This window comes from Schistocerca serialis, chromosome 2 (assembly GCF_023864345.2).
Source record: "Schistocerca serialis cubense isolate TAMUIC-IGC-003099 chromosome 2, iqSchSeri2.2, whole genome shotgun sequence".
NCBI classification, from domain to species: domain Eukaryota; kingdom Metazoa; phylum Arthropoda; class Insecta; order Orthoptera; family Acrididae; genus Schistocerca; species Schistocerca serialis.
The window spans coordinates 475595613-475623582 of NC_064639.1; the positions used below are offsets into that span (position 1 = coordinate 475595613).

A 27970-nucleotide genomic window follows, 5' to 3' on the forward strand; every position below is an offset into this window, starting at 1 on the left:
AACGCTCGTAATTTGAGTTTTACTTACTGTCTTTAATTGTATTTCAATTAATTCAGATCTAAATTGGCACTTAATACATCACTGAGGCAACCATAAATATAATAACTGGGACCTAAAAATTATCCTTGACTTATTCGCTGATTCTGTTTTCAATAAAAAATTTAAATTATTGAAAGATCTCAAGCATTTCTTAACTATTACTTTCAGAATACCAACGGCCCTAGTTTGCTTGGAAACAATTCGTCTGATTAATTCTGTGACCGCATTAATTTTGACATTAACTGCATGAATATCAAAGTTTGAAAAGACGATCGGACTTATGAATAAAGTAAAGTGACTACAGGTTCTGTCGTATTTAATGAATGAAAATTTATACTGCCGTAATTGTCAACTGGAATTAAACACTGGACCCAAATGAAAAGCTTCCGTATTTAAATATTCTGCATTATGTAATAGTTCTGAACTTTCATCTCTAAATAATTGGAAAGAAAACACTGCAGGATAAAATCAGGTTATAATTTAAATTTTTCACTTTAACTGTTCCATACAACTATCTACAAAATACAATGCGACAACTTATATTAAAACTCATCAGATCAGCTGCGCGGGGTAGCCGTGCGATCTAGGGCGTCTTGTCACCGTCCGCGCGGCTACCACCGTCGGAGGTTCGAGTCCTCCCTCGGGCATGAGTGTGTGTGTGTAGTCCGTAGCGTAAGTTAGTTTAAGTTAGATTAAGTAGTGTGTAAGCTTAGGGACCGATGACCTCAGCAGTTTCGTCCCTTAAGACCTTACCACAAATAATAAAATTATAAACAGCCGACCAGTTGCAATGGATAAAGAATTTCTTTAGCTAGGTTTCGACAAATATAAATTTGTCTTCTTCAGAAGGTAACAATTTTACATTAGTAAGGACTCAGAATTTCTTTCTCCATTGGAACTGGTCGGCTGTTTATAATTTTATTACGTGAAACAGTTGCTGTAGTGCAGCTATGTTTAAAATCTTACCACAAATTTCAAATTTTTTCATCAGATCAGCGAATGCGATTGAAACTGGAATGACCTATTTGCTCATTGTTTGTTCCCTTTATAAAAATGTAAACCTGAGAACCTTTGTCCTCTTATTTTATAATAATGGTAGTACAATGTTTCGATGGTCGCTGCTTTTTATACAGACGATAAATATTTCAGATGTTAATTATTATTTAATTTCGTTTTAATTAAAATAATGATGTCTTGTATAAAAAGGGACGAAAGTCTTTAAATATGGCTGTGACGTCATAACATGATCTTAGCAAATACTGCAAACGTCAAGAGTTGGTGACGGAGGCCAGCTAGTTATTGTAAATTGGGTGCATCAGTGCACGTTTCTTTTATAAATTCTTTTAGTGCTGATGGTGCACGTGATTCAGTTTGACCTACTTATGTTAAGCCTGATGGCATTAAAATTTTGCAGATTTATTTTTTCCATTAACAGCAGCCGTGACGTCTAGCCAAAGAAAATGATTTTGGTTTTTTAGTTCCTTTTTTCCTGTTGGCAGTTTCCACACCCAGTTCCAACCCCTCTGTCTTATTAGTTATCTCACCAACAAAATATACTATGGAACGTCCTGGCAGATTAAAACTGTGTGCAGGACTGAGGCTCGAACTGGGGACATTTCCCTTTCGCGGGCAAGGACTTCACCAACTGCTTACTTTTTTATGTATATATATATTATGCTCTACCACTTTCTTTCGGCCCCAGGACAGGAAAGGGAGAGTACGAAAAAAATCTACTTGCCACCGCCACTTGCGTCTTAGCAAAATAAAAAAATAAAAATGCACCTCCTCAGGCGTTGGCTCCTACCTACTCCTATCCCAAAACAACTAACCTATTACTACTACAAGGGTGTAGGAAAGGAAGGAAGCAGGGGGGAAGAATATACAGAGATGAAAATGAAAGTAGTTGAGTAGGGGCTTTTCTTTTTCTCTTTAGTTTATTTTATTTCTTTTTTGCTTTTTTGTATGTTTATTTTCTTTTATTTATTTACTTTTATTGTTTTGGTTTTTATTATTATTTTTATTAAATTAGTCTACGTACCAGAATCCCAGGAGTCGCTAGCGCCTTCCGATTGGTGGAATATCCAAACGTGACTTCTCGAAATTTTAATGGAGATTCCGTTTGTAGTGTGTTCAGAACATCATGTCGGCAAAAGCATCTGCATCTCATGGCTTGGACGTTCCAGACGGAAGGCGGGTCATGAAAGGCGCTCCTCAGAAAATTGGAAAAGTTCTGCTTGCATCTGGGGTTGCGAACAAGTGCACAGTTGTCGATCGTTCAGGTACGTCCAATAACCTAGTTCTGATTTGTCGTCGGGGCGAAAAAGGTAGCGGACCGTATGACGGCGTATCCAATTCACAGCGTTAGTTTTTGTTACGGGGCAATGAAACACATCCGGGAATAAAAGCGTCAAGAAAGTGATCTGAGCAGGTGTCTGTCGGGTAATGAAAGCCAAGATACACTGCGCGAGCTTCCAGACGTCAGACGACGGACCACATGAGAATCGATGAGCGTCTGTGTCCCCTACACCACAGAGAACGCAGAGGGGCGTGTCAGCGAGGCGGATGCGGTGCAAACGAAACTGGTGACCTGTTTGCCATTACCGGTGATATACCAGGTGGACTGGGCGCTGGTGTCGAGATTTATTTATTTTATTTAGCGTATGGCTATACATGCAACATTAATACATCAAGTGTTAGACATTAAAATCTTATAACAATCATGAATATAATTTATGTTTATATTGGTAAGTTAAAAGGTTATATCGAGGTTTGAGATCCATTCTAGCGCCGATGGGGATGCCTCCAGGAAGTCGGACCAGTTCCCTGCATATGCTCGCAAGGAGCATTCACCATGGATGTGTCGAATCGTCTGTCTAGGGGCACCGCAGTCGCATTCTGGTGGCATCGCTCTTCCCCATTTGTGTAGTGAATCCGCACACCTGCCATGTCCAGTACGTATTCGATTTAATGCGGACAATGTTTTCCGTGTTAGTTCCATTCCAGAGATGTTGCAGTTATAGCTCTCAAACCAGGTCTGTAGTTGGTCATTTGTCTTTTGGTTCCAATCTAGTCTCCATTGTTTCATGTGGTCATAGTTATTATTTTGAAGCTGCTCAGCTGTGCGTATGGGTGGCTTTCTTGATTTCAATCGAGTGTGTCGCAGTTGTGAGAATTCTTCTTTAATTGGTAGTTCTGGTTTTGTCTCAATCTTTCTAAATTCGTGCAGTAGGGCCGCTTTTCTACGCAGGTCCGGGGGCAGGATATTACATAGCACCGTTAGCAAGTACGTGGGCGTTGATTTAACGGTTCCAGCAATCAACCTCATTGTGTTATTTAATTGCCTGTCAATAAGTTTGGTGTGACAGCTATTAATCCAGACTGGAGCGCAGTACTCAGCCACAGAGAACACTAAGGCGATAGATGAGGTGCGTAATGTTTTTGCGTTAGCTCCCCAAGTAGTACCGCTAAATTTTTGAATGATGTTATTCCGTGTTCCAATTTTTGCAGTGGTGTTCTCCAGATGTTTTCGGTAAGAAAGAGTGCAATCCAATGTTATACCTAAGTACTTTGTAAACTTATTATGTTTGAGGTTGGTGTTTCCGAGTTTTATGTTAATAATTTCATCTGCCATTTTGTTATTAAGATGGAATGTAGATACTTCAGTTTTGTTAGGGTTTGGCTTGAGTCTCCATTTCTTGAAATAATTGTATAGTATTTCGACGTCATTATTAAGGACTTCCTCTGTATTGAAGAGATACTTGTCTCTGGTAGCCAGTGCTATGTCATCCGCATAGCAAAATTTTCTTGACTTTGTGTTTGGGAGATCTGCTATATAGAGGTTAAACAGAAGAGGGGCCAATACGGAGCCTTGCGGAAGCCCGTTGTTAATAAGTTTTGTTTTGCTTGTCTTTCCGTTTAGGGTGACCTGGAAGGTTCTGTTACTCAGCATATTATGTATTAAGGATGTTAAAATCTGGCAAGGAATCACTCTTAAGAGTTTGTAAATTATTCCATCTCTCCAAACAGTATCATATGCAGATGTTAAGTCTAGAAATACAGCACTTGTTTTCAATTTCTGTTGAAAGCCAGCCTCTATGTAGGATGTTAATGCCAGAACTTGGTCACAGCAACTACGGCCAGGTCTTAAGCCTGCCTGTTCTATGGGTAAGTTCTCCATAATGATGCCGCTAATTCGATTATGGACAAGTCGCTCGAGAAGTTTGTATGTACAGCTAAGAAGTGCTATTGGTCTGTAGCTTAGCGGTTGGTCTGCTGGTTTCCCTGGTTTCAGCAAAGCTATTATTCTTGCCTTTTTTAATTCTCTAGGGAGATGGTTTGTAGTCAAAATGTTCGAAAAGAAATTTGCCAGCCATTTGACTACGTTCTTTCCAGCGTAGGTTAGAAATTCTGGATGTATGTTGTCAAAACCTGGGGCTTTGCCCGGTTTCATATCCTTGAGGGCAGTAATGACATCATCCTCAGTGAATGGTCTGGAAAGCTCTGATATATTTGGAGTATTCTTTTTTAGTGTTCTGAGTTCGCGCTTAATCATCCTGGTATGTGGTTTGTCTCTCGGAGCTCTTGACATTTCTCTGGTGTTATGGTTGGATTTTTCTGGGCTGGTCTTGTCGTACCTCCGAGTTTACGTAACAAACTCCATGCCTTCCTACTTGATTGAGTGAAATTCATTCTTTCAGTTGCTTCAGTCCATCGTTGTCTTCTTGCGGAATCTAGATTGTGGAGGAGGTCATCAGCTATTTCTTGGTCACCACTACTAGTAAAATCCTCATATAGCTGATGGCATTTTGCATCTCATCCTGGGATGTATTCTTTTCGAAACCCCCTAGGAATGTGTTTTTTAGCTGTGGTAATTATAGCTTTCCTGAAATGATCGTAGCATTTAGGTAGTGACGGTATAAACCGGATGCATTTATCAAGGTCCGCTGAATACCTCTCCCAGTCAGCTTTTTGGAAATTCCATCTAGGTCGAGGGAAGGACCGTATCAGGGGTATAGTGACACCGATGTCTAAAATAACAGGCCTATGCTGGCTGTGTGGGAAATCTGTGGCAACCCTCCTATGTATAGGCACTGGTTTTCCCTCGTTATCGGTAGTTACAAAGCAGAGGTCCGGATTGTAGCCCCTGCGCCAGGCGGCCGAGTGGAATGTGCCCCTCTTCTTGGCATCGAATATAAGATGTAGATTGTTCTCGTCGGCCCATTCCACCAGCGCTTCTGCGTGTTCATTATTTTGGGTGTATCGCCACATTTCATGATGGCTATTAAAATCACCGGCATATATCGTTGGGTGTTAATGTACGGGTAGTACAATACTTGGCCAGATTTGGTTTGGTGGTTTGTAGACATAAGTCTTATGTTGTCTACTTTTATATCAACAACATGGATGTTGTTTTCTGTGCTTGTGGACAGCAGGTGTGCATGTTCAATATCGGATTGGGCGTATGTGGCGGCGCCATAGGCGTGATGATATGTTGCCCCTATTTGTTGGAAGCCTTGAATACGTCCTCTTCTTTGTAAGTCTTCCTGCGAGTCGGTATGTGTTTCCTGAAGGAGTACCACATCGATGCTATTGTCCAATAGAAACTTTGAAAGATATTCAGATTTGGATCGGCTAATTCCCTCAATATTTAGCTAGCAAATCCGGACTGATGGTCCCAATCTTCTAGTCGGATGGTTCCCAAAGGAATCGTTCGTTTGGTCGCTTCGTTGCATGTTTGAATTACCAGACACGGCTAAATAGTCTACAAACTTGGCTACCAGACTATCCTTTGGGATCTCCTAGTAATTCAAACATGGTGTCGAGATAACCTGCATGCACCGATTTCCACACACGACGCCATATGATCTGGGGAACTTGTGTTCGATGGCGTCGGGGTTTCGACACATGTGTAATGTGTTGTGTACAGTCTTTGTCTGGATTATACGTGGAAGGGGTAAGGAGTAGAGGATGCAGCTTAATTCAAGAAAGAAGTGCCGAAAGTGATAATAGGGGGGGGGGGGGGGTGTGTGGAATTTCTGCTAACGTGACTGGGGCTGACATAGAGACTGGCGCATATTCATGTAAAAGCAGTCCGGTCAGGCTCCTCGGGCAGCGACGCCAGCCTTTCAGTTGGGAACTAACAAAAAGTGCCGTAACTCTGTCTTGCACATGGAATAAGTCCACTCCACCACGTTCCCGCGGGAGGGCAAGGGAGGAATATTGAACTTTAAATAACATCCCGGTGCAGACAAAGGACCCCATCGCCATCAACATACGACGTGCGAGGGTAATCGGAACCGAGAACACTTGTGCCACATGGGAGTGAGTAAGGTGTGGTAAATGTCGAGGTATCTAAGCCGATGGTCCACAAGGCCAGCCCTTTCCAACTGAGCCACCCAAGTACGCCTCGCAGCTTTCATTCCGCCAGTTCTACAATGCCTGCAGGAGAGCTTCTGTGAAGTTCGGAAGGTAGGAGAAAGACGTACTGGCGGAATTGAAGCTGCGAGGACGGATCGTAAGTCGTACTTGGGTGCTGAGTTGGTAGAGCACTTGCCCGCCAAATGCATAGGTCCCGAGTACGGCTCTCGGTCCGGCATACAGTTTTAATCTGCCAGGGAGTTTCATATGAGCGCACTCTCTCCTACAGAGTGAAAATTTCATTCTGCAAATAAATTATTCTAATTCCAACTAAAGATTTAGTTGTTTTCCCGTAGCTGTAAGGCACATCTAAGGAATGGGTTGGCTCTGAGCACTATGGGACTTAGCTTCTGAGGTCATCAGTCCCCTAGAACGTAGAACTACTTAAAGCTAACTAACCTAAGGACATCACACACATCCAAGCCCGAGGCAGGATTCGAACCTGCGACCGTAGCCGTCGCGCGGTACCAGACTGTAGAGCCTAGAACCGCTGGGCCACCCCGGCCGGCTAAGGAATGGGAATCGGCTTCCCAGTGTTCCTAAACGGGACTTGGTGTGCAGTAGTTCCAACCCCTAATGTCGAGGATGACCCACCTGAGCCACCTGGGGGAGAATGAAATAAACGAAAGTATGGAAGGAGTGTGGTGAGGAGCGGTACCTGGATATGAGCTTGGCGGCGCGAACGGTGAGCCGGCAGCCGCGCTGGAAGTCGAAGGTGTGCCTGGTGTTGGGCACGCAGCTGTGCTCGAGCAGGTAGGCGGTGGGGTAGAGCGCGCTGGCCTCGCCGCCGCCGGGCAGCGTGATGTCGAGCGCGTTCACGTCCAGCACGCCGCACACGCGCCGGATCGCCGCGTCGCTCGCGTCCTCCACGGCCTCACCCGCCTCGCCGCACAGCACCTTCTTCCGCAGGAACTCAGACACCTCGCCAGACTCCCTGCGCAACAGACCCGTATTTAGGGCTGTCCTCTTCATCGTAAATCTCAGTCTTTGGATTGGGGCCGACTAGGGTGACGGTCCCCTTACATTTGGCGCCCTAGCCCATTTTTTTTTTTTTTAAGAAAAATGCTACACCCGCCCCGGACGCGCCTCGCTTGGAGCCTAGGTACCTCACGACTCACCAAGCGACTACCCACCTAAACAAGCAGCTGTCAACTTACGAGACTAGCAGCACCGAGCGCCAGGTGACTAAGCTATACCGTTTGGCCGAGACCTACGACAAAGACAGGCCGCGGCGCGTACGTCACTAAGGTAGTCTTGCACTCGCTCGCTCGCTCAAATCAGCAGACGAACTACGTTTCTACACCTGTTAACTCGTAACTAGGCATGTCCGTACAAACGAAAACTGAATCTTCTACTGGAATCCTCTATTATGGAATCTTACTGTTATTAGTCCTATAATGATGGGAAGTCCATGGGCCTACTTATAATTTGTCACGGCTGTACTGGCGTACAATAAAATAAAATCATGCTAAAATGATTATCAGTTGCATAAAGCACCACTTCCAGCGTGTAATGAGTACTGTTAAGCAGAAGAGACTAAATGCTATGAACAAGCCGTTATACCATTTATATCGAATATTGATCTTAAATTAAATTTTGCTGTAGTACTGTTAATCAGATTCCAGTTAGAGACGCAATTCTCGTTAGTACTTACACGCCCAGCTGCGAGTTAACGGGTTTAGAAACGCATTTTGTCTGCTGAGCTGAGCGAGCGAACGAGCGAGTTCCGTGCTACCTTCGTGACGTACGCGCCGCGGCCTGTCTTTCTCGTGGACCTCGGTTCGGCGCGTCGCTAGACGAACGGTGGTGTTGGTTCATCCTGGCATGTCACCTAGTAGCTTCACCTGACAAATGCTGCAGATTATATCATTTCGTTTGCTTCTTCTCTACCATGGATGATGAAACAGTAATATCGGCAGTTTTTAAACAACTCACTGACGTGAAACTTCCTGGCAGATTAAAACTGTGTGCCCGACCGAGACTCGAACTCGGGACCTTTGCCTTTCGCGGGCAAGTGCTCTACCAACTGAGCTACCGAAGCACGACTCACGCCCGGTACTCACAGCTTTACTTCTGCCAGTTTGGAAGGTAGGAGACGAGGTACTGCCAGAAGTAAAGCTGTGAGTACCGGGCGTGAGTCGTGCTTCGGTAGCTCAGTTGGTAGAGCACTTGCCCGCGAAAGGCAAAGGTCCCGAGTTCGAGTCTCGGTCGGGCACACAGTTTTAATCTGCCAGGAAGTTTCATATCAGCGCACACTCCGCTGCAGAGTGAAAATCTCATTCTGGAAACTCACTGACGTTTTGCAACAATTACCTTTTGAATTTTGCTTCACAGTATAAGATTTTGTACAGACGGCTCCTCAGCCATACATGGAACCCAACTCTGAAACAATCGCCAATTGCTCCAGTATTTAATTTTTGATTTTTCTCTCAAGATCCAAGAATTGGGTGCCTATGCTTGTAGACATAGTGGAACGCCTTTTCTACTTTGTGCCTCTGCTATGTTAACTGTCTGAGGAACGTCTGGCATCTCCGGATACTGAAGGTCTTAAAACAGCGTAGCACTTTCATCTGTTGTTGGCAAGCTTCCTCTTTGTAAAATTCTAGAATCTCAATGTTCGGGAGTCATTTAGTATTTTCTTTTTCAATTGAAACCGTTCAAAAAAGTGCGTAGATCTTGCGGCAATATCACCTTCTCCGACTGCACTTCTTGGAGATATACTCGGGGTGATATACTTGCTCTGTAATTAGTATGTTGTTCCTATTTTTTTTCTGTAATAGCCACGAGAAGGTTGTCTACCGACTTCACTTTGCACCAAAAAATGTGTCTTTCAACTCCCGAAGTTGTTTGTACATTTTGAATGGACCACGTTCACTTCTCTCACAATTAATACCATGTACCCAGCATGATGGTAGTTTCCGCAACAGTTCATATATTTTCTGCTCGAAGCATTTTCTGATCCAGCATTGGAAGAGACTTTTCCACAGTGCGAGCGAGCAACACGCCTGTGGCAACTGGCTCCGGATAGCCACCAAGTACCCAAGCACTTGGCACCAGGCGAGTAGCGAGATACCTAGTTGCCAAGCGAGGGGCGTTCTGTGTGGCCGTAGCCTAAGAAATGAAGCTAGGGAGACCTGGAAAAACGTTGTTGAGCGACAGGATTAGGGTTTAATAGTGGTATAAACATGTACGTAAGGATCGATTTCTCCCCCGGGTTGGCTTCTCTGGCACAAGGAGTTACATGTCCCGATCGTAGGGTGGGGGCACGCGCTGCGGTCTGCAGTAATTTTAAGCGGAAAGCGTACGCTGATCAGTGAAGGAAGCCTGCCTTTGTATGGGTCACGTGCTAGTTTCCACTCCCTAGACTAGGCTTGCTCACACCGCGCTTGGTACACGAGTGGCGAGCGGGCAGGGTAGCCGCGTGTTGTTGTCAGTCTTCGCTGCGTAAACAAGCCTGTTTGTTCGCTGCGGTGACAAAATGGCTCTCAGCACTATGGGACTTAACGTCTATGGTCATCAGTCCCCTAGAACTTAGAACTACTTAAACCTAACTAACCTAAGGACGTCACACACAACCATGCCCGAGGCAGGATTCGAACCTGCGACCGTAGCAGTCGCGCGGCTCCGGACTGAGCGCCTAGAACCGCTAGACCACCGCGGCCGGCGCTGCGGTGACAACTGGTGCTGTGGGAATGGTTTCAGCTGAGAAGAGACCAAGATCTGCCTGCACGGTAGCTCAGCGTGTTCGGTCAGAGGGTTTAGCTACCCTCTATAACAAAAAAACTGAGTGAACGAATAAACGATCAACCTGAACAGGCGTCATCGGACGTCCGCCACGAACAAATTCAACGAACAATCTAGAACAAAATGAGATTAAAAAAAAAAGATCTAGTGCAAACTGCATACAACAAGAATCCCAGTGGAAAGTGCATGGCTGTTTGCGCATACTAGAGAACGTGCTGCGTGTTCAGCATGTCGACATTCTGCTATACGAAAAAAATATAACCTTGGACGACACTGCAATTCCAAACATTGTGACGTGTGTAATAGTGTTCAGTGAGACGAGCCTCTGCAATCAAGTGCAACGTTAAAAGAATCCTTCGGCAATGAGGTAAAGTCGGTTATCTCAATTAAGCTTACATCAACTGTTAATATTATTCAAGTTGTAATATAACTGGATTTACTCGACTAGGAATTTGAAGCTACAAATGACGTTGCAGTGAGGGCGAGCTTTAGAACTGCCCATTTTATTGCTCGTGAAATTCGACTGTTCTCCACCGGGCCGTCGGTGAAAGACTGCCTCGACATTTGTAGTGAATCCGTATGTCCTCTAAGAACAGTAAAATTTCACGCAATTTGTCTGTGTAAACACACAATCGCACGCCGTGTGGAAGACCTTAGTGCAGATGCTGAACGACAGCTAATGGTGAGAGAACAACAATTCTTTGCATATCCTCTGTGACTTGGTGAAACTGCCGACGTTACTGATACAGCAAAATTGGCTATATTCTTCCGAGGGGTAGATATAGATTTAAACAAAGCAGAAGAACTTCTTAATTTAGTTCCAATGAGAGACACTTGTACCGACGAAGATATACTCGTATTTAATGCTGTTCAACATGCTGTACTAAGCTGAATCTACCCTGGAATAAGCTCGTTTCCGTCGCCACTGATGGCACCCCAAATATGGCTGGCTGTAACGTGGGATTTGTGGGACGTCTAAAAACTAAGCTGAGCCCAGGACAGCAGTTCCACTCAGTGCATTGCGTTTTTCATCAAGAGGCACTTTGTGCGAAGACTGTGCAATTTGACAGGATTATGAATGTCGTTGTTACGACTGTAAATTTAATAAGATCTGCAGGATTGAATCAAAGACAGTTTCGAAAGTTAATGTATTCACGCTCACTTCAGAGATATAACCTATCTTTGCCAGATAAGATGGCTGAATAGCGGTAAAACCCTAGAACGTTTCCTTTTGCTTGAACAGATAAATCTTTTTATGGATATGAAAGGAAGGTCCGTTCCTGAGACGTTTAACCATCGATGGGTTGTTAACCTAGCATTTGTTACCGGCATAAAGAGTCATTTGAACAGTGTCAATGCTTCGTTGCATGGAAAAGGTCAGTTAATTGTATCCCTATTTTCTAAATTTCGCGCAATCCAAATGAAACTCGAGATATGGAGAGGTCAGTTCCAGGATCGTAATTTCACACATTTTCCGAATGTGACACGATTCGCAGATAATATTAATAATGACCTTGTTGCGTCGTTTGTTCAGTCTCTCAATATTCTAGATGCAGGATTCGCAAAACGATTCGAGTATTTGAGGTCATTTGAGCCATATTTTGATATTTTCATGTCACCATGCTCTATGGACGTCAGATCTGTGTTCGCAGATGTGCAGTTAGAACTCATAGATCTGCAATGTGATCGCTTCATTAAGGAAAAGTTTAGAATGGCTAATGACACCATTCAATTCTATTCTTGCTTTCCACCGGATAGATTCCTTCAACTACTTGCAAATGCTGCAGCTATAACTTGCTTGTTTGGTTCTACTTATTTACAGGGTGTTTCAAAAATGACCGGTATATTTGAAACGGCAATAAAAACTACACGAGCAGCGATAGAAATACACCGTTTGTTGCAATATGCTTGTGACAACAGTACATTTTCAGGCAGACAAACTTTCGAAATTACAGTAGTTACAATTTTCAACAACAGATGGCGGCGCTGCGGTCTGGGAAACTCTATAGTATGATATTTTCCACATATCCACCATGCGTAGCAATAATATTGCGTAGTCTCTGAATGAAATTACCCGAAACCTTTGACAACGTGTCTGGCGGAATGGCTTCACATGCAGATGAGATGTACTGCTTCAGCTGTTCAATTGTTTCTGGATTCTGGCGGTACACCTGGTCTTTCAAGTGTCCCCACAGAAAGAAGTCACAGGGGTTCATGTCTGGCGAATAGGGAGGCCAATCCACGCCGCCTCCTGTATGTTTCGGATAGCCCAAAGCAATCACACGATCATCGAAATATTCATTCAGGAAATTAAAGACGTCGGCCGTGCGATGTGGCCGGGCACCATCTTGCATAAACCACGAGGTGTTCGCAGTGTCGTCTAAGGCAGTTTGTACCGCCACAAATTCACGAAGAATGTCCAGATAGCGTGATGCAGTAATCGTTTCGGATCTGAAAAATGGGCCAATGATTCCTTTGGAAGAAATGGCGGCCCAGACCAGTACTTTTTGAGGATGCAGGGACGATGGGACTGCAACATGGGGCTTTTCGGTTCCCCATATGCGCCAGTTCTGTTTATTGACGAAGCCGTCCAGGTAAAAATAAGCTTCGTCAGTAAACCAAATGCTGCCCACATGCATATCGCCGTCATCAATCCTGTGCACTATATCGTTAGCGAATGTCTCTCGTGCAGCAATGGTAGTGGCGCTGAGGGGTTGCCGCGTTTGAATTTTGTATGGATAGAGGTGTAAACTCTGGCGCATGAGACGATACGTGGACGTTGGCGTCATTTGGACCGCAGCTGCAACACGGCGACGGAAACCAGAGGCCACTGTTGGATCACCTGCTGCACTAGCTGCGCGTTGCCCTCTGTGGTTGTCGTACGCGGTCGCCCTACCGTTCCAGCACGTTCATCCGTCACGTTCCCAGTCCGTTGAAATTTTTCGAGCAGATCCTTTATTGTATCGCTTTTCGGTCCTTTGGTTACATTAAACCTCCGTTGAAAACTTCGTCTTGTTGCAACAACACTGTGTTCTAGGAGGTGGAATTCCAACACCAGAAAAATCCTCTGTTCTAAGGAATAAACCATGTTGTCTACAGCACACTTGCACGTTGTGAACAGCATACGCTTACAGCAGAAAGACGACGTACAGAATGGCGCACCCACAGACTGCGTTGTCTTCTATATCTTTCACATCACTTGCAGCGCCATCTGTTGTTGAAAATTGTACCTACTGTAATTTCGAAAGTTTGTCTGCCTGAAAATGTACTGTTGTCCCAAGCATATTGCAACAAACGGTGTATTTCTATCGCTGCTCGTTTAGTTTTTATTGCCGTTTCAAATACACCGGTCATTTTTGAAACACCCTGTATGTGATCAACTTTTCTCAGCCTTAAAGCTTTACAAATCGAAACATAGATCGCAAATGACAGATAGCCATCTGAGGGCCGTTCTTGCACACCAAAGGTTGTACTTGCCCGGACATTTCCTCGCTTGCAACAAAACGTGGGAAATTTGAATCATTTTATATGTATACAGGGTGTTACAAAAAGGTACGGCCAAACTTTCAGGAAACATTCCTCACAAACAAATAAAGAAAAGATGTTATGTGGACATGTGTCCGGAAACGCTTAATTTCCATGTTAGAGCTCATTTTAGTTTCGTCAGTATGTACTGCACTTCCTCGATTCACCGCCATGATTTCATGCGGGATACTCTACCTGTGCTCCTAAAACATGTGCCTTTACAAGTACGACACAACATGTGGTTCATGCACGATGGAGCTCCTGCACATTTCAGTCGAAGTGTTCGTACGCTTCTCAACAACAGATTCGGTGACCGATGGATTGGTAGAGGCGGACCAATTGCATGGCCTCTACGCTCTCCTGACCTCAACCCTCTTGACTTTCCTTTATGGGGGAATTTGCAAGCTCTTGTCTACGCAACCCCGGCACCAAATGTAGAGACTCTTCGTGCTCGTATTATGGACGGCTGTGATACAATACGCCATTCTCCAGGGCTGCATCAGCGCATCAGGGATCCCATGCGACGGAGGGTGGATGCATGTATCCTCGCTAACGGACGACATTTTCAACATTTCCTGTAACAAAGTGCTTGAAGTCACGCTGGTACGTTCTGTTGCTGTGTGTTTCCATTCCATGATTAATGTGATTTGAAGAGAAGTAATAAAAGGAGCTCTAACATGGAAAGTAAGCTTTTCCGGACACATGTCCACATAACATATTTTCTTTCTTTGTGTGTGAGGAATGTTTCCTGAAAGTTTGGCCGTTCCTTTTTGTAACACACTGTGTGTATATATATATATATATATATATATATATATATATATATATATATATGTCTGCACTTTTGTATGTGGTGTGATTATATACTGTAAGTAATAAAATAGTACATGTAACCTGCAGCCGATGAATGCTTATCACCGCAGGGTTGTATTTTATGCCCAGAATGTACTTAAGCTAGTGTGAGTTAGAACAGCACACACTCAAGCCCGAGAAAGGACTCGAACCTCCAGCCACAGTGGCCCCGCGTTTCGAACAGCTCCGCGTTCTTCCGTGCCGCGACGGCGGCCGGCCGCTCACCCACTTCATCTCGCTATACTTTGATGTATGCCTGCTGGTTAGAGCTCCTGTATAACAGGCTGAATAGTCCGAAATGTTTTCCCCATCTCTGAGGATTCAGCATTGTTTACCGTGCGGCTGGTTAACCTATTCACGCAACTTTTTACAATATTACTTGAAAAATATTTGATATTGCGTTTATGAAGTGAACCAAACAGTAAATAATATTTAATAAGTTATCCAGAATACCATTTTCATATAACAAAAAAATTTAAATATAACAATACACAGCTATAGATAGTGGGCTCGAAACTTGCGTGACAGTTTGTAAAAATTAAATGTAATGAGTTAAGAACTCGTTACCAATGTCATCAAATAAGGGCCTTATGCGGTGACACACCCTGTGGCTATTTATTAGTTTCGCCTGCATATAGCAACGTGTAAAAGATGTATTTATTTTCTATTCAAATGTATGCGCTTTAAGAAATGCCGCATTTTCATTCCACAGAGGTGGGGAAAGCTATAGTTTCATCTTGCACTGAAACGATCTTTTACTAATAAATCCATCTGTCATTTAACCGGTATTCATTTTAAGTACTTCATGATAGGTTTGTTGCTTGTTGAATTATGGTAAAAGCTATACTCTCTGGAGGTTGTGTTACTTGTGCAGGTTATCTCACAATGCCCAATCCGCTATAAAAATATCTCTTTAAGGTCAGTACCGCCATTATACTGTTGTTTATTTACAGTGTTACATTTACACTTAACGCAATCATGATTTCGGCTTCAAAGTGCCATTATCAAGTGTTTTAAGTGTTATATATTACCTAACATGGCATACTGTCGTATTAAAATACACTATTAGACACACTGTCTAACAGTCGATATATCAGCAGAACCTACTGCTTTGTTTCATTACCGAGTACACCATCTTGACTCAAGATTCATGGTACATGGCGCTGTAATCGAAAAATATCAAGCGTGCCTGTTTCTCCAATTAAGATTCGATGAATTTGCTTCTACATTTCATTTACGATGTAAATGTAAGTCTTTGTGTCCTAACGGTTTATATTTATGTTCAAAAAGTAGTTGAATGTTGCAAATTAGATTGTACAGTACAGTATTATTCGGCGTTTCAGTATCTGGCTAGAAAATAAGCTCAACCCTGTATCAGGCAGCTGGCCGCAGAATTTCATAATTGCGAGATTTCGTTCACTTTGTGTTACTTGAGCGAGTATCTACAATCGCGACACGAAACGGCAGCGTTTCATCACGTTAGCAGGTCAGGCGGAAAGCAGCAGACCATAGCTTTGTGTGAACTGGGTAGCTAGCATCAGCAGGTGCTTAGTAAAGCAATACGACTGAGAAGTATCACGTCACCTTGTTACGTGAAGTAAGGGACCGCGCCGCTAACGCAAGAAGTCGCATTGAATATTTTTACGGATCAGTCTGTTGGTGTAACAAATGTGATAAGCAAATAGGGCGCGATATGAATCGCTGATACGTTCGGAAAGCCTATGCGCTCATTACAAGTGACGTTGGGTCAACACCAGCCGATATTTCACACTATACGAGGTACGGCTAGAAAAAAACCGGACTGATGCTGGAAAAAACATTTATTTACAATTTCATGTTATCTCCTTCAATGTACTCTCCTCCTCGGTCTCTACACCGCTCCATACGAATTTTCCACTGTTCATAGCAATGCTGCAGATCATTTTCGGTAAGTCCATACATTACTTCCGTCGCTTTTTCTTTTACTGCTTCAACAGTCTCAAATCTAGTTCCTTTCAAAGCTAACTTGACTTTAGGGGAAAAAAAAAGTCACAGGGGGCCAAATCAGGTGAGTAGGGTGGATGATCTAAGATGGGAATGTTGTGTTTTGCCAAAAACGTCTTCACTGACAACGCACTGTGAGCTGGGGCATTGTCTTGGTGAAGGATCCATGACTTTTTTTCTCCACAAATCGTTCCGTTTTCTCCGTACTCGCTCGCGTAGGGTAGCCAGGACGCTAATGTAATGCTGATTCACTGTTTGTCCCTCTGGTACCCAATCAATGTGCACAATCCCTTTGATGTCAAAAAAAAACAATCATCATTGCTTTGAATTTCGATTTTGACATTCGTGCTTTTTTTTGTCGTGGAGAACCAGGAGTTTTCCAATGCATCGATTGGCGTTTAGTTTCGGGATCGTAAGTAAAAAACCACGATTCATCGCAAGTAATAACATTTTGTAAGAAGGTGGGATCACTTTCAATGTTTTCCAGGATGTCAGAACAAATCATTCTTCGGCGTTCCTTCTGTTCAATTGTGAGACACTTTGGAACCATTTTTGAACACACTTTGTTCATGTTGAAACTTTCATGAAGAATCTGCCTAACACTTTCCTTGTCAACTCCTGTTAACTCAGACACTGCTCTGATTGTTAAACGGCGATCTTGTCGAACAAGTTTACCGATTTTTTCAATGTTTGCATCAGTTTTTGCTGACAATGGTCTGCCAGTGAGAGTGTCATCACTGGTGTCTTCGCGGCCATCTTTAAATCGTTTAAACCACTCAAACACTTGTGTTCGCGATAAACAATCATCGCCGTACACTTGTTGTAACATTACAAACGTTTCACTTGCAGATTTTCCTAGTTTGAAACAAAATTTGATGTTAACACGCTCTTCTTTCTGTACACTCAACATTTTCCGACGCACAGACAAAACGTCAACTACTTAAAACAGACGCCACGGGCAGACTGAGTGCAAGAGGCAGATGAAACTCGAGCAGTAGGCGGAGCGAGAGTCACGTGACAGGCCACGCGACTTTCAGCCTTATTGAATTCGTTTTATTGTTTCACCAGTACTAGTCCGGTTTTTTTCTAGCCACACCTCGTATATACTCCAGCATTTGAGTTCAGGAAGGAGTTGGTCAGAAGGATCGATGGTGCACAGGACGAGCGTTTTCGATTCGCTGACACGGAATTAACGCTGGGTATAAGTCTGTTGTAGATTTCCTGTTCGTACTCAACACCACCAACAGCCGTCAGAGAGGTGTCTTCCTCTCTGTAAGCACCAGTAACGAGTTCGGCGCTGCTGACGGCTTCCAACGCAGATGGGAAGGCCTGTAGGTCCTCCGTGTCGACTTGAGCCAGGGCACCAGCGTTCCTGACACTTCAGCGGAGCCACGCGGCCTACCTGCACGGCAGGCCATGGTCGGCGCACTTCTCGACCACATGACAACCGTCGTCTGGTTCAAAGAGCAGAGATCAGCCACAGTTACTGGGGGACCTCCTAGGCCGGCGTGTGTAAGCCACATACGCACGCGCCACCTCCTTCGAGTGCGGAGTGTGGAGACGCAGCATCCACTAACCGAGTAGCTGCCGGGCGCTCGCTGCGCACCCGCACAGGCTGTGACAGAGGACCGCCGTAGCATCGCTAGAGGGGAGATGTATTTGCAGAAACAAATGGTTAAAAATCACTCTTCTTTTACTGCGCCCACTGGCGTACACGGGTTACAACCATTTCCTCGTTCCTGAGGAACCGGCAAGAGGCGAACTGGGGGAGTGCCTCCTGACACACCATCTATCTGCCACGCCTCCGAGTAGTCGCCACCTGCATCGTGATCCAGGAACAACGACTTGAATGTAATTGTTTTCTGTGCCCATCGGATGCTTGATTTCGGTGAGGCGCCTTGCCTCCCACACGATTGGGATGCTTGATTACGGCGAGTATCCATGATAGGTGCGCCTGTCGCTATCATTTCCTGGACATTTTACCTTATTACGATGGTTGTGGCTTGTATTCCTCCAGTAGCCGCGCAAGAGTTGAGGCGGTTGAATGGAAACGAACACCGGAAACAATCACGCTGAGGCAGGCCACCGAAACCAAACATTTGGGGACTCAGCACAGTCAACCCATAGGGAATAGAAAACTACGTTACGATACAAGTAGCTTATTCGCCAGAAACGTCAATGTCTAGCCTTATCATTTGTGCGGTACGGTACAATCACATTTGCAACACCGAAGTAACGTTTGAACATCAGTTTCAAAGGTTTACATTTTCATAGTAAATGAAATGTAGAAACAAATGCGTCGTCTCTTAATTCCAAACGCAGGAAAACTTGATATTTTTCGATTGTACGTAGTTACAGCTACCACGAATGGAAAACAGAGGTTTGAGTAAGGTGTATGCACTTTTTTGCGTAGAATCAGAATATGCTATAAAAATGGACGCTTTCCATTTGAAAATACAGAGTTAACACCGCCCACGAAGGAGTGATGGTCAGGGGATGGCCAGTTATAGCACAGACTTCCCCATTACTAATATTATCTATTCACCTAGAACTTTTTTTCATATGGTGCATTTGTTTTCGTGATATTTAGATGTCTCGAGTTAAAACAAACACCCTATATATTAGGTTCTGCAGCTGAAGTTGTTGCCAATGAATGTACGAAAGTTGCAGCAAACGAAGGAGTGTTACAAAATATGGACTGTGACCAAGAAAGAGACAAAAGCGTTTTATGGCACTTGACAAAAGCGAGGTCACACTTCAAAAAATGGTTTCATCACAGCCACAAGTGTGGACACAGGCAAAGAGATTGCTGTTGCTATTATGTCCAAATTTTGTAGTGTCCAGAAAGACAAAAGCAGCTTCATTTAGACAATTGTACAGGAAATTGCAGTGGCACAAATGAACCCAGGGAAACGGCAGGAGTGAACAAATTTTCTCAGCACTCTCAGCTATATTATGACGTACAGTGCATCAGTTACTCAGGGGATGGAGACTGCAAACCCTTTAATGAAGTTGTGGCATCCAGCCCAAATGGGGACAGGGTATAAATAAAGAAACTTGAGTGTGTGAAGCACGTGCAAAAGAGAGTGGGGAACTATTTTCAAAAACTTAAATGGCCGCTAGGTAAAATTTACCTTAGTAATAGGAAACCAATCGGTGGCAAGGACTGACTGACAATGCCAACTATAGAGACATTTTAAGATTATTATGGTTTAGCAATTAGGCAAATACTCATTACATAGAAGCAATAAAGAAAGCTGTGTGGACAGTGTATTTTCATACACTGTTTAACGATGATAAACCGCGTCATGGACTGCGCTTGGCAGGTATGGATAGATGGTGGAAACACAATAACGACTTAGTAACTGGTGAAAAACATATTCATCGGAACAGTCTGCCTATTGCGTTTGTGGAAGCACTAAAGCCGGTTTTCGAAGGCCTGGCAGACACTGATCTACTTCGGAAATGTTTGCAAGGCAGGACACAAAATACAAACGGATATGCGAACAATGTTATTTCCGCTTGCTTACCCATGTGTTGTCCGCCCCGGTAGCGGAGTGGTCAGCGCGACAGAATGTCAATCCTACTGGCCCGGGTTCGATTCCCGGCTGCGTCGGAGATTTTCTCCGCTCAGGGACTGGGTGTTGTGTTGTCCTAATCATCATTTCATCCCGACCGACGCGCAATTCGCCGAAGTGGCGTCAAATCCAAAGACTTGCAGCCGGCGAAAGGTCTACCCGACGAACGCCACACGACATTTACATTTAACCATGTGTTTGTGAGCATGTACACTGAACACTTTGTGCCGCACGATGCCATTGCTACTTTCAGTCAACGCAACACTAGTGCAAGTGAAGCGCTGCAATCTCTACGATCAGGCGCGAGCTGTCGCACTGTTGAGGGGATGGGAACTTTGGGTAGCGAGAGTGAGAAATTCAGAAAACAAGCTGAAGATGTATAACAGGGATGCAAGTCGAACCAGAAGAACTGCCAAGGGTAAATTACAATTGGAAGTTGAAGAGAGCCCTGGTCGTGCAAGCTATGCTGTAGTCATGTTTTGATACCTCAACTTTGGACTCCATAGTCCATAAGTTTATTTTTTCAATACAAAAGGTACATATTCTAAATCTCTTCTCGACATACTCAAACATTGTTTTGCGTCACGTGACGTTATTTTTAATACGAATCAGGATGTTTTTAACACTTTATCGGGAAAATAGGACTGAAATTTAGAATGAATTTTATCCATAGTGGATGCTGTCGAACTCCGTGACTGCTCCTTTATGGGGTTGTAGAAATTTAGAAGAAAAAGTCAAGCTCAGAGAGAAAATTGTATCTTCCCTTGTAAGAGATAGTACTAAATTCATGTAACTACAGCAGGTACACAAGGATTGTATCTATGGCCACTTCGATTTCGAATCTTTCGACTGCAAAGTTTCCGAGATAATTTACCAGATGGTTATATTAGGTTGGTGCGTACGTTCTCAGCGTTTTCCCGTAAGTTTAAATACAATATATTCTCGTAACGGAGAGTTTGGCCATCAATAATATATACTCCATCATTTATAGTAGTGTGCGAACGCTGTGGTAGCTTTTCGATTCCACAACTGCAGAAATCAGGTGGTTTTGAGGCAAAGGAATCGTCGAGCCTTGTTCGGATCTCATTTTCATCCGGGAAGGAAGTCTCTTGAGGGTTGTTCAATTGAAAGAGGAAAAGCTGAAAACCTGAGGGTGCAAGATAAAGTAAATAAGGTGGGTGCAGAAAATGCTGCCCAACTAAACTCCTATCTAGTGTTATTTGCCAGTCTAGCAGAATGCAAGTGGGCGTTGTTGTGCATTACTATCACTTCTGGTTGTAGTTTTTTTGGATTGCGTCCGCAGTACACCTCATTTGTTGACAATAAATGTCAGCAGGGACGGTTACAGCTCGGGGAAGCTGTTCGTACTACACATCGGCGCTGTTGCACCACATGCACAACGTTATCTTTTATGGATGCGGCAGTTACTACTTTGCATAATCCGACCCACTCGTTTCTTTTCATTAATTTAGCATAAAGACACGATAGCAAGGGGCGGCTCTGTTCACACCCAGTTGATGACAACCAAGCAGAGTTGAACCTATGACCTCCCGTTGATTTTTGTGATTTTGGCTTAGAGCATGGGGTACCATACACGCGAATTTTAAGCCTCTACATTGCTTGCAAATATCGCAGTATGGTGGAACGATCACAGTTCATCACATTTGCCAGTTCCCGAGTACAAAGATGTGTATCAGGGCGGATTAATTCGTTTAAACGATCTTCATAAAAGTCCGAAGGTCTTCCTGAACGTGGAGAGTCACTAATATCAAAAAGATTCTCTTTAAAACGAAAGAACCATGTCCTGGCCGCGGTCTGACCAATGACATTATCCCGATACAAGACGCAAATGTTTCCTGCTGTATCCACTGCTGTGACCCCTGTACTGAAGTCAAACAAGCATGTCGGAAGCGTTCCGATTTTTCCACTTGGCACTCATTTTTACGTCCTCAGCTTCTCACACAACCTCCAAACGACAAAATGATAAAATGTAAACTGAAATACCAAATGTGAACAAAAAGTACAAAATTACAATCGATAAATAAATCGACAGCAAAAGGAATACCAAAATGTAAAACAAAAACGCTACGAACGTACGTGCCAAACTAGTCACTGAAATGCACCTACTCGAGGAGATACAGTGGGGGCTGTAATTATCGTATGGCGGAGAAACTTACGCGTTAATGCAGAACCGATTTACGCTGGAAAAAAAATAGTTCCAATTTTGGCCAGCAGGTGCAAATCCTGCGCCGTGCAACATCTCGTCGACGTCTCCGATGCCTGTATTGAGGAAATTGTGTAAAGGATGGAGCCGGCCGTTGATTCCGAGCGGTTCTAGGTGCTTCAGTCTGGAACCACGCAACCGCTACGATCGCAAGTACGAATCCTGCCTCGGTCATGGATGTGTGTGATGTCCTTAGGTTATTTAGGTTTAAGTAGTTCTAAGTTCTAGGGGACTGATGACCTCAGATGGTATGTCGCAGAGTGTTCGGAGCCACTTTCCTTTGATCAGTCCCCTAGAACTTAGAACTACTTAAACCTAACTAACCTAAGGACATCACACACATCCATGACCGAGGCAGGATTCGTAATTGCGATCGTAGCGGTTGCGTGGTTCCAGACTGTAGCGCCTGGAACCGCTCGGCCACCCCGGTAATTAGAGCCCAAACTGGTATCCGTTGGCAGCTGTCCTTTATTATAGCCATTCGGTGTCTTATACACAACCTAATTTTACGTAATCCAAACAGGGCATTTCGTTTCCCTTAACTCGGTTTGCCACCTTCCACGCTATCCGGGCACTGGGCCTGATCGTCACTGTGTGACCATCGCTTAAGCCGTCGGCACACGGACCGTGCATCCGAACGTTGAGCGTTGAGCGTGCCGAGTTTCTGACGTCACAACATGGAATAGCACGCTCGGGAGTCTTTCCGAACGTGCAGAGCAATATCCGGCATGTCAGATATTCTGAGCGTGCGTCTGAGCGTTGACCAATGAGATGGCACAACGCCACCTACGTCACACGCACGCCGTCTCCCTTCAGTACCGACTTGTGAGGCGCCATATTGGCATTCATTTCAAGTCTATACGTATATAAGCCGCTTCTGAGCACCAGCAAATTGAGAATCACTGCAAAACCCGTTGTTTAAACTGTGTGATTCGTTCCAATAAAATAATGAGAAACATCATATTCGCGGCAAAAGAATTATTGTAACTTGCGTATAATGAGAGTAAACTATTTGAAGGCAGCGACACACTGAAGATCCACCCAAAACGCATTGTTGTTGGTACAATTTGTTATAATTAAATTTCAATTAGTAACATATCTACGATTAATGTTTTTAGCATGTGCTAAGATACTATGATTAGTGCCAATAAGGGAGACGTTGGTTTAGCGTAATGAAGAGCCTCAGTGTTCTGAAAAAGAGTTCTTTTTGTTGGGGCGGTGGTTCGCGTCCTGAGACAACCAAATTTTTTTTCTTAACATTCACGTTTTTATTAGGTTCCGATACTTTATTATTAGTTTAATACAAATGTAGACTATAATATTTGATTTTATGTAAATACAAGTTCACCTTCTTTTGGGGGGGGGGGGGGTGACTTTGTTCGATTGGCTTAATCTAAAGGACAGTTTGCGATACTTGTTTAAAGATATTTTACTCCTTCTTCTTTTACGCTTCGTAATTCACATGTTGCGAAGATTCTGCTAGTGGGTAGGAACAGTGATCAAGTAAGACTGACCTTGGAGTTTTACTAAAATGTGGGAATCATGAAGTAACGTTTATCTTACGCGGAGAAGTATTCCAAATTTGTAACGCACTGTCTGTAACGGAACTTTTATAAGCCTGTGTCCTTACTGATTGGACATGGTACTTTCCTTTTCGTGGACGATGGAAGAAATGTGCGTTTTAATAGAGCTAACGTGGGAATTACGCGCACTCGTTGAGTAAACAGTGTGATTTACGAACTAGAAACATCCCTCAACTGTCGCTGGAGTGCGTTGCGATCGCGTATACCACGTTGGGGCCCACGTACCGTATCCACGAGTCGCATCGTTCCTGAGTGTTCAGGAGCACGTTGAACTCGGCACGCTCAACGTTAACGTTCGACAGCACGGCCCGTGTGCCGACGGCTTTACTCGTGGCTCCCATTTCCCCGGCCTAAGGCGCTGCAGTCATGGACTGTGCGGCTGGTCCTAGCGGAGGTTCGAGACCTCTTTCGGGCATGGGTGTGTGTGTGTCCTTAGGATAATTTAGGTTAAGTAGTGTGTCAGCTTAGGGACTGATGAACATAGCAGTTAAGTCCCACACATTTGAACATTTCCGTCACACCGCTAGGGATAGTGCTTGCATATGAGGTGAAACGTTTGCTTTGAGGCTGGAGGGCTGCTCACGTGTATGCGTCGGTGCCGGGCCCGCGCTGGTCCTCGTGCGCTTGCATGTCCGCGAGCAGCTGCCAGCGGCGCGGGTGCCTCTTCTGTAGCAGCAGGCAGCGCAGCGGCGTGATGGCGGCGAGCAGCCAACCGGCGCGACCCGCGGACAGCCGCAGCAGCCGGCACTCTGCCGCGTGGTCGGGCGCGCCCGCGGCAGCGCACGGCGCGCACAGCGGCCACAGGCAGCGCGGGCAGCGCGCGAGCGCGGCGGCCTCGGGCGGCAGCGGCAGCGGCAGCAGGCAGCCCAGGCAGGCCGGCGCCTCGTCGGCGGCGCGGTGCACGCGCGGGCCCACCACCAGCGGCGCGTCGCCCAGCACCGCCGCGCCAGCCTCCACGTCGCGCGTCGCCACCAGGTGCCGGCCCAGTTCCGCGCTCGTGCGCACCTGCCGCCACAGAGACACTACGTCACGACGACAACAGGCGACTGTAATCCAACGGTCGTTTGTCCGTTGTAATCGACAAAACTTGGAGGCAGGCTGGCACAGGTAAAGAGAGCGTACTTCGCCAGAACTAGCCTGTTCTTGCTGCGGTCTTCAGTCCAGAGACTGGGTTGATGCAGCTCTCCACGCTGCTCTATCCCGTGCAAGCTTCTTATTTCCAAGTAACTACTACACCCTACATCCTGCTTGGTGTATTCATCTCTTGGTCTCCCTCTACGATTTTTACTGTCCACACTGCCCTCCAATACTAAATTGGTGATCCCTTGATGCGTCAGAACATGTCCTACTAACCGATCCCTTCTCTTAACCAAGTTGTGCCACAAATCCCTCTTCTCCCCAATTCTATTCAGTACCTCCTCATTAGTTTCACGATCTACCCATCTAATCTCTTCTGTAGCACCACATTTCGAAAGCTTCACTTCTTGTCTAAACTACTTATCGCTGAAGTTTCACATCCATACATAGCCACACTCCATACAAATACTTTGAGAAAAGGCTTCCTGACACTTAAATCTATACTCGATGTTAACAAATTTCTCTTTGTCAGAAACGCTTTCCTTGCCATAGCCAGTCTACATTTTATATCCTCTCTACTTCGACCATCATTAGTTATTTTGCTGCCCAAATAGCAAAACTCATCTACTACTTTAACTGTCTCATTTCCTAATCTAATTCCTCAGAGCACCTGATTTATTTAGACTACGTTCCACTACCCTCGTTATGCTTTTGTTGATGTTCATCTTATATCCTCATTCAAGACATTGTCTATTCCGTTCAACTTCTCTTCCATGTCCTTTGCTGTGTCTAACAGAATTACAACGTCATCGGCAAAGCACAAAGTTTTTTTTTCCTTCTCCGTAGATTTTAATTCCTACTCCAATTTTTTTCTTTTGTTTCCTTTACTACTTGCTCAATTTATAGATTGAATGACATCGGGGATGGGCTACAACCCTCTCTCTCCCTTCCCAACCACTGCTTCCCTTTCATGCCCCTCGACTCTTACAACTGCCATCTGGTTTCTGTACAAATTGTAAATAACCTTTCGCTCCCTGTATTTCACGCCTGCGATCTTCAGAATCTGAAATAAAGTATTCCAATCAACATTGTCAAAAGCTTTCTCTATGTCTACAAATGCTAGAAACGTAGGTCTGCCTTTCCTTAGTCTATCTTCTAAGTCGTAGGGTCAAATGGTTCAAATGGCTCTGAGCACTATGGGACTTAACATCTGTGGTCATCACTCCCCTAGAACTTAGAACTACTTAAACCTAACTAACCTAAGGACATCACACACATCCATGCCCGAGGCGGGATTCGAGCCTGCGACCGTAGCGGTCACGCGGTTCCAGACTGAAGCGCCTAGAACCGCACGGCTACACCGGCCGGCAGTCGTAGGGTCAGTATTGCCTCATGTGTTCTAACATTTCTACGGAATCCAAAGTGATCTTCCCCAAGGTCGGCTTCTACCAGTTTTTCCATTCGTCTGTAAGGAATTCGTGTCACTACTTTGCAGCCGTGACTAATTAAACTTATAGTTCGGTAGTTTTCACACCTGTTAACATCTGCTTTCTTTCGATTGGAATTATTATATTCATCTTCAAGTCTGAGGGTATTTGTCCTGTCTCATACATCTTGATCACCAGATGGTAGAGTTTTGTCGGGGTTCGCTCTACCAAGGCTATTGGTAGTTCTAATGGAAGGTTGTCCACTCCCAAGGACTTGTTTCGACTTAGATCTTTCAGTGCCCTGTCATATTCTTCACGTAGTATCATATCTCCCATTTCATCTTCACCTACGTCATCTTCCATTTCCGTACTATAACCCTCAAGTACATCACCCTTGTATAGGCCCTCTATATACTCCTTCCATCTTTCTGCTTTCCCTTCTTTGCTTAGAACTGGTTTTCCGTCTGAGCTCCTGATATTTATGCAACTGGTTCTCTTTTCTACAAAGGTCTCTTTAATTTTCCTGTAGACAGTATCTATCTTACCCCTAGTGATATATGCCTCTACAACTTTACATCTGTCCTCTAGCCATCCCTGCTTAACAGTTTTGTACTTTCTGTCGATCTCATTTTTGAGACGTTTGTATTCCTTCTTGCATGCTTCATCAATGCATTTTTGTATTTTCTCCTTTCATCAATTAAATTCATTATCTCTACTGTTACCGAAGGATTTTTACTAGACCTCGTCTTTCTACCTACTTGATCCTCTGCTGCCTTCACTATTTCATCTGTCAAATCTACCCATTCTTCTCCTACTGTATTTATTTTCCTTGTTCTTGTCAATCGTTCTTTAATGCTCTTTCCGAAAATCTCTACAACCTCTGGGTCTTTCTGTTTATCCACGTACCATCTCCTTAAGTTCCCAACTATTCGCAGTTTCTTCAGTTTAGAACTAGCCTCCTAAAGTCAAACTTCCCTTCATCTTCACAACACACTTTGACTGAGTTAATTTCGATACCCCGCTTTTCCCAAATTTCGAAATTTAGCCATTCTCGAACCTCTGACATGCATCGTTATGTACTGATGAGCCAAGACCTCTCGGAACCGACTTCACAACCTCTGGCCGGGATAGCTGCCTGTAGAAATTTGCTGCCAGAGCCAGAATACTTCTGAGCCGGCATGGTGTAAGCCTCTGTCCGCCGCGGTCCCATCATGGGTGAGGGCGGAGCCCAGTGATAACAAATGTGGGAGGTAGGGGTCGGGGGAAGCAAATCTACCATAAACAGTCGCCGCCAAGACCTAGTAGTGTATTGTTGTCGTCAACTTCTACCGACACCGAAATATATTATGCGCCAGCCGGCGGCCCGATATTTGTCACCCAGCCCCTTTCACACCTACCCAGTACCTCCGCTGCTGCTGACCTGATGCTGCCGGAAACTGAACTAGCGCCATACAGCTGGGATCGGCTCCAAGGTGACTCTAACCGACCTCTGACGTCCCCAAGGGATCTCGGGTCTGCGAC

General features: G+C 44.6%; 1 protein-coding gene across 1 annotated transcript in view; it reads right to left on the reverse strand.

The window, feature by feature from the left end:
* LOC126456096 (SET domain-containing protein SmydA-8-like) overlaps positions 1 to 27970 on the reverse strand; it is a 104329-nt gene that overhangs the window by 46907 nt on the left and 29452 nt on the right. Inside the window, exons 3-4 of the mRNA XM_050091851.1 lie at positions 24529 to 24950; positions 7115 to 7390 (exon numbers count right to left, since the gene is read on the reverse strand). Of these exons, the coding sequence (XP_049947808.1) occupies positions 7115 to 7390; positions 24529 to 24950 (698 nt within the window). The remainder of the gene's footprint in view (positions 1 to 7114; positions 7391 to 24528; positions 24951 to 27970) is intronic.